The sequence below is a fragment of the Salvia miltiorrhiza genome, chromosome 3, assembly GCF_028751815.1.
Source record: "Salvia miltiorrhiza cultivar Shanhuang (shh) chromosome 3, IMPLAD_Smil_shh, whole genome shotgun sequence".
NCBI lineage: Eukaryota > Viridiplantae > Streptophyta > Magnoliopsida > Lamiales > Lamiaceae > Salvia > Salvia miltiorrhiza.
In genome coordinates this window covers 34,155,408-34,163,266 of record NC_080389.1, presented here as the reverse complement: position 1 = coordinate 34,163,266, position 7,859 = coordinate 34,155,408, and the positions used below count along the sequence as shown (strand labels likewise).

The window sequence follows — 7,859 nt, the reverse complement described above, 5'->3', positions numbered from 1 at the left end:
CGAAACCGCCATAAAACCGATGCCACAAGTAGGGGACAACCGATCTCCCCCATGCCAAGAGCACGCCAAATGAAAGAGAAAATACAGCATAAAAGACCGAATTAATTAATATGAGATATTATAAAGAGAGTGCTTTTGAAATAGCCATTTTGAATAAGGAAACATAATATTTGGCCACTAATTGAAAAAATATAAAATCTAACCATTTTTTACGTGTAAAGACTATTTTGCCTTTCATTAGGGCAGACCGGATTCAGGTCGAATTCGGGTTTGGGCGCGGGTTAGGCACATATGGCACTATTAGTGCCATATGTGCCAACCGAAAAAAAAAATCTAAGTATATGGCACTGATATGGCCATAAGTACCATTCGTGCAACATTACATAAGAGAGTATATCACACTAATGACACTAATATGGTCATAAGTACCGTTCGTGCAGCACACTAAATGGAGAATCTAAACCCTAAATGGATAATCTAAACCCTACGGGGAAGTGTTCAAAATGGTCATATATAACTGTACCCATCTAAATAATATCAGCACACATGTATATGGCACTAATGGCACTAATATGACCATAAGTACCATTCGTACAACACTGAGTATATGACACTGATGGCACTAATAGTGCCATGTGTGCCTAACCTGCGCGCAAACCCGAATTCGACCCGAATCTAGTCCGCTCTAATTAGGGGCAAAATAGTCCTAAAACGTAAAAACTGGTCAGATTTTGTGTTTTTTCAATTAGTGGTCAAATATTGTGTTTGCTTCTTCAAAATGGTCATATGAGTATGTTGTTTCTATTATAAAACTAACCAACTACACAAATAAAAAAAATCGACTTTAACCATTTGATTTATGAACTTAACCTATTTCTGAAAGATTGAAATAAGTATTTAAAATAATTTTCATTATTTCATTATTTCATTTGAAACTATTATTATAAAATTATTTTTCGTGTGACAACCTACATTTAAAGGGTTAAGATTTTGGAAAAGCATGACGGTCTCTCTCAACCGAACCCTAACCCTAGCCCTTTGTCGTTGTTGATCTTCCCGTTCTTTGATGTCTACCAGCGACCAGCCGCCGCTCTTGCGGGACAAGAGCGGCCTTAATCTGCCACTAGTGTCGAATAATTTTTCTCGTACCTTTACTGCGGGTGTGGGAAATCCTAACCCTAGTTTTCCTTCGCTGGCGCCTCATTCTAATGCCGCGCGGAAGGGCCTGTGCAGCCCAGCGTCCCCACAATCAAAACGGTAACTGCTCCGGCTACTTCTTACGCTAGGATCACCGTGCCGCAGCGTGTCAAAAAGCCGGATCTACTGGCGCACAATTTTAAAGCGATGCGACCTTGCAGCTGTGATACTATTGGTATTCTTAAAGTTCCTAAGGATCTTCAACTTGCTCAAACGTCCAAGTTCCAATTCGCTTTGATTGGCCGATTCATGATGAACAAGGGGGCAAAACCTAAGACCACACGTGAGTTGAAAACGGAGCTGCAATCGATTTGGTCTTTGACATCACCTTGGCATTTAATGCCAATGGGAAAAGGTTACTTTACGTTGAAGTTTTACAACAAAGAGGATAAAGCGACTGCAAAATCCCATATCGTTTGGGAGCTCTCTTCTGGGTCCTTGCGTCTTCGTGATTGGGTAAGATACTTTAATCCTTATAAGGAATCTTCATCTTTGGCTAAAGTTTGGGTACGTATTTACTATTTACCTGTGGAATTATGGCATCCGGAAGTTTTGTCTAGCATAGGACGTTGGTTAGGGCAACCCTTAAAAATCGATGGTAACTCAATTGATGATGAGGCTGCCCACTTTGCAAGGTTGTTGGTGGAAATTGACCTTGCTCAGATCCTGCCAGAATATATGACCATTTATGGTGGTGATTATAAGTTCCATATTGAATTCAACTATGAATATCTTCCTCCTTTTTGCACTAAATATCGGATGACGGGTCATGCGGTGGACAAATGCCGTCGGGGGAAGAAAAGCAGTAAGGAACTTGTGGAGGCTGTGAAACAGAAGGGACCACACTGGCAAGAAGTCACTAAGTCAAAGGAGCAACATGACAAGCGTCTCAACGCCATGGAAGGAGTGGTCTCGATTGCGGAGGAGGATTCTTCTAGGCACTTTGGCGAGGAGGGTATCGATAAGGAGTTGTCCGGACTGGATCTTCTGGAAGCCTTTATCAGCTCCACTGTTAAATCTCCTAACGCTAATCGTTTTAAGATTTTGGAGGAAGGAGAGGTGTTGGCGAAAGCTGTTCACGATGATGGGATAGTCTTGGAAAATGTTGTCGAACAGTTGGTGGGCAACATTACTGAACAATCTCAAAAAACCCATGTGATTTCTATCAAACATAAGGGGTGCTCTGTTGAGCAGGAGGGCGTGGCTGCTGCGCTAAGGGTCGATGCTAGTAACGAGTCTGTGGAGTTCATGCAGAGACCAGAGCTGAGCAGTTCTGGACCAGAGCAGTAACGGAGTTTGTTGAGTCCCAGAGCAGTAACGAGTCTGTGGAGTTCATGCAGAGACCAGAGCTGAGTCTGTGGAGTTCATGCAGTAACGGGAAAACGGTCTTTATTGGGGACTTCAATGCGGCAAGGGGTGCGCATGAGAGGATCAACGCTGTTGCGCCAGATAGGAGTTCTTGCCATGAATTCTGTAGCTTTATTGATGAGACGGAGTTTGTTGAGTCCCTCTCCACGAGAGTTTGTATGACTTGGTCCGGGCATATACTTCTTCCGAGGCATGTTGAGTCGCATCTGGACAGAGTTTTATTTTCAACGAATTTTGCTACCAGCTGGACGGACTTTAACACACATGCACTTCCTCAGGTAACTTCGGATCACTCCCCGCTGATTTTTCAATGCCGCTTGGACATCCCTCCGGGACGACGTTTTTTTAAATTTCTCAAGATGTGGTTGTTGCATCATGGGTTCCATGAGATGGTTTCTAATTCCTAGAGTATTGATATGGAGACGAGATGCCCAATTTATCGTGTCATGTCTAAGCTTAGGAGGTTGCGTGGAGAGCTAAGAACGTGGAATAAAGATGTCTTTGGTCATGTGGATATTCAAATTTCGGATCATCAGAGGCACCTTCCGATGGTTCAAAACAATATATCGGTCATGGGCTACTCGGATGAGTTATTTGATGAAGAGGTGGGAGCTCAAGCTGCGCTGAATTCTGTTTTGGCTAGGAAACACAGTCTGCTCCAACAAAAATGTAGGGCACATTGGTTGACTGATGGTGACAGGAAAACTGAGTTCTTTCATCGTCTTCTCAGATTTCGTAAGAATAATCTTCGCCTGGAGCATTTGAGAATCGGTAACACAGTTTCGTATGATCAGAATGTTATCCAGCAACATATTGTGGATTTCTTTTCCAATCTTTTCAAGGATGACATTCAAAATCAGGTGGACGTGACGTTGCTTGAGGCTAATAATGATAATTATGTCACGAATGATCATAATGCGACTCTCATCAGGATTCCGAATGACGAGGAGATTCATGTTGCTGTGTTCGGTATGGACGCGAACAGTTCCCCTGGTTCGGATGGGTTTTCTGGAGCTTTCTTTCAGAATTGTTGGGGCACGATTAAGGGAGATGTGATCACGGCGGTGAAGGGGTTTTTCATCAATTCCTACTTGCCTGCTAGCTGTAATGCTAACACTTTGATACTCATCTCGAAGAAAGAGACCGTGGACACCGTGGCGGACCTTCGTCCTATTATTCTGTCCAACTTCTTCTTCAAAATTATCTCGAAGTCCTTGGCCACGCGGCTCAACAAAGTTGCAGCGGAACATGTATCTCCAAATCAATTTGGTTTCATTGGGGGTAGATCTATTCATGATTGCATTATTTTGGGTTCAGAAGGCTTTAGTTGTATGAATCGTACTGGTCGTAAGTCGAACATGGCTTGCAAGATCGATATTTGCAAGGCTTTTGACACTATGAGTTGGGATTTCATTATGAAAGTCCTCGGTGTCAATGGGTTTCACGAAAAGTTTATGCGCTGGATTTCCATCATCTTTTGCTCTGCTCGTATCTCCATTTTGTACAATGGACAACTCAGTGGTTATTTCCCTTGCTCGCGTGGTGTTCGATAGGGTGACCCGCTCTCGCCTATTCTGTTTGGCATTGCGGAGGATAGTGTTAAGTCATATCCTGCTTAATTGTGTCCGATCTTGTCACTTAATCCCCATGGACTTCAGTCGGGTTTCTTACTTTCCAACCCATCTGTTTTATGCTGATGATATTCTTATTTTTTGCAAGGCTTCTCTCAGGAACGCACGCAAGATTAAAGAGATTTTGGATTTCTATGGCGGTCTGTCTGGCCAAATTTGTAGTTCTCAAAAGTCGAATGTGTTTTTTTTTTAAATGAGTGTCTCAGGCTATGCAGCGGGGTATTGTTAGTGAGCTTGACTTTAGAGTTAGCAGGCTTCCTGTTAACTACTTGGGTGTTCCACTTTTTTCTGGCCGTATGAAGGCTTCTTATTTGCGCGCTATCTATGATAAAATTATTCAGAAGTTCTCTAGATGGAAAGGCTTGCATTTATCTATGGCGGAAAGAATTTGTCTGGTACGTTCTGTCATACAGAGCTCTGTCACTCATTCTATGATGGTGTATAAATGGCCAAAGTCGTTGATCTATGCTTTGGATCTTCATTGTCGTAACTTCATCTGGACGGGAAACGTTGATCAAAAACTGTTCTGTCTGGTTAAATGGTCAAGGGTTTGCGCCCCGCAGGTGGAAGGAGGTTTGGGAGTTAGATCGTTTTCCAGCATGAATCGAAGTTTTCTGATGAAAACTGCTTGGCGCCTTATTGATGGAAAGGACTTTGCTTTTGCTGTTCTCCGTACTAGGTATTTGGATAATTTCAGTCATGCTAAATGGGCCTTGGCGTCTTCTCATTTTTGGACGAGCATTCGTGATTTGGTTGATAATATGGTGGAGAGTTCTTTTTCTTTCATTAGTACTGGTGCTAGTACTTTGTTCTGGCGTGATGATTGGCTGGGATATAAGTTGGTGGATAAACTTGGTATTCCTGATTATATGCACATGTACTTGAACCAGGCGGTTGATGATTACTACTTTGATGGAACATGGCATTTCACGGAAGATTTTGTGGTTTGGTTTTCGGATGTGGTGGTGGATATGCTTCTCCTCCCGATTGGTGAAGAGGAAGATGCGCGTTATTGGAAGCCTTCTGCTACGGGCAAGGTCACCTCGGCTTTAGCTTACGCTGAGATCAGTCCGTCTTTTCCCAAAGTCCGTTGGGGGTCATGGCTCTGGGAGCGATTCATTCCGGATCGCAGATCTATGATATGTTGGAGAATAATCCACTCCAAAATGCCAACGTTGGATAGCCGTGGCAGAAGAGGGATTCAAGGTCCTAATTGTTGTATTTTATGCGGTAAGGCTGAGGAGAATTTGACGCACCTTTTTCGGGAGTGCTCTGGTATTCGTCCTTCTTGGATGGAAAGTCTGACTTGGTTTGATAAACAAGACCTTGAGAGGAGTTCAGATATTCATTCCTTCTTAGTTTCCTCGTGGAATGTGGAGTGTAGTCCCTTGGTGTCAGCTTTCTGGAAAGCGACGGTTATTAATATAGTTTGGAAACTTTGGGACTGCCGCAATCAAGCCACCTTCGATGAGAAGGAGTTTCATCCGAAGATGCTTTTGAGTTTCCTTAAAGTTACCTTCAAAGAGATGGATGCTCAGTTCTCTAAACTTGGTTATTCCAATAACTCTAGGAATGACTACCTTATTCTTCGTCGCATTGGTGTGGCGACTCGGGCTCGGCCACCCCCGATGATGATTGAAGTTCATTGGTGGCCACCGGTGGGCAGCTGGATTAAAGTAAACACGGATGGCTCGGCGATGGGTGCCCCGAGCATTATCGCTGCGGGCGGGGTGTTTAGAGATAATTGGGGCTGGGTTCGAGGTTGTTTCCACTTTAAAGGGGGCAAGGGTTTTGCTTTTGAGGCTGAACTCCTTGTTGTTATTCATGCTATTGACATAGCTCATCATCGTGGCTGGCGGCAACTCTGGCTCGAAGCTGATTCGACTTATATTGTTCGTCTTCTTCAGACTCGGTCGGTTCAAGTGCCTTGGCGCTTTCTGGCAGCTTGGAAAATCTCTTTAAGGCTACTTGATGACTTCCAATTCAAGTCTCACATATTTATCGGGAAGGCAATAAGCCGGCGGATCTGATGGCCAACTTGGATCGAAGCGAAGGTTGGTGGCCTTATGCTCTGGATGAGATTAAACTTGCGGTGTCTCTTGATATGGCAACACATAGCATCGTTCGTGTTAAGTTATGAGACCAGAGTAGAGCTTTTCAAAGGTCTGGGCAGAGCTCGGCGCGGATCTTTGTAGTTGTCAGAGCAGATTCCTTAGCATTACGGCTCTGAAGACCATTTCAAAGCTGGGCAGAGACCAGAGCAGAGTAGGTATGTGCTCTGACGCCCAGATCAGAACAGTCCACATGCATAGACCAGAGCAGAGCAGGTTCGTGCTCTGGAGAGAACAGAGCAGTCCACAAGCAGCGACCAGAGCAGCGCTGATTCCAGAGCAGAGCTGTTTCCAGAGCAGACCTGTTATCTGAGCATCAGAATTGCCCACACGGATAGACCAGAGCAGAGCTTTTACCAGAGCAGAGCAGGTCTGTGCACTGGAGACCAGACCAGAGCAGACCACAAGCAGCGACCAGAGCAGAGCTGTTACCAGCGCAAAGTTGTTCCCAGAGCAGACCTGTTACCAGTGCACAACTATGAAATCAGAGTTGTTACCTGACCAGAGCAGCTCAGTTACTAGAATAGACCCCGGAGCACTGCTCAGCGCTGCTCTGCCCCGGCGAGGCAGGGGGGGTGTTTGCAGCGACGACATATTACCGACCGTTTAACTACCCTTGCTACTTACCTGTGGCTTTTTTCTCTTCGGTTTGCGAATTTGAGGATAGTTAGTTTCTGGCGACGGCGTCTCACCGGCCGAAACTTTTTGCCTCTGGTTTTTTCCTTCGGGGTGTTCTCGGCAGTAGGGTGCTTACGGCAACGGCGTATAGCCGGCCGGGTAGCTACCATTTCTGCTTTCTTCATGGGGTCAGTTGGGTTGTGGGTTGTGGGGGGCTTACGGCGACGGCGTATAACCGGCCGTGTAGCTTCCCTTCTTTTGGTCTGGGCTCGTTTGAGGTTGGCAGTTTTTTGGCGTCGACGTCTCACCGGCCTCTCTGCCTTCCGAGCTTTTTGGGTTTTGGTTTTCGTTGGGTTAGAGCCGAGATTGTTTGGGGACGATGGTGTTAGGCCGGAGTTCCGGAAACTTTCTCTTCCGCTCTTTCCTTCTTGCTTTTCGTCTTGTAGACGAGTATCTTTTTCCTTTTTACGGTTTTTCCCTTTGGGTTTTCCGTAAAAAGGTTTTAATGAGGCTCGGCCCTTAGTCTGCTTTTCTTGTGCTTTCAAGGGTTTTTTTTTTAGATTTTTTTTTAATAAAATCGCAGTTTAATTATAATAAAATTATTTTTCGTAGAATTCATATTCAAGAAGTTGGTGATTATGATATTAAAAAACAAGACTGTAGACACCAATAAAAAATCGTAATTGTTCTTTATTTTTTATGTAATTTTTCACGCAAATATACTTTGATTTAATTATTTATGGTATTGAACAAATATTGGTGAATTACTTTTAAAAATTTAATATTTTTTATATCTTTTGAAGTAGCCAAAATGAAGCATAAAACACAATTTATGGCCACACATTGAAAAAACACAAATTTTGGCCATTTTTATAGCTTTGGGACGCTTTTGCCCTTAATTGGGCGGACTGGGTAGGGTCAGACACGCGGGTCG

The 7,859-nt window shown here is 44.0% G+C and overlaps 1 protein-coding gene across 1 annotated transcript; it reads left to right on the top strand.

Annotated features, from left to right (window-relative positions):
* Window positions 1-1,344: 1,344 nt before the first annotated feature.
* Window positions 1,345-2,487, top strand: LOC131018691 (uncharacterized). Its single transcript, XM_057947404.1, has one exon. The coding sequence runs from the start codon at window positions 1,345-1,347 to the stop codon at window positions 2,485-2,487; it is 1,143 nt and encodes a 380-aa protein (XP_057803387.1).
* The last annotated feature ends 5,372 nt before the right edge of the window (window positions 2,488-7,859 follow it).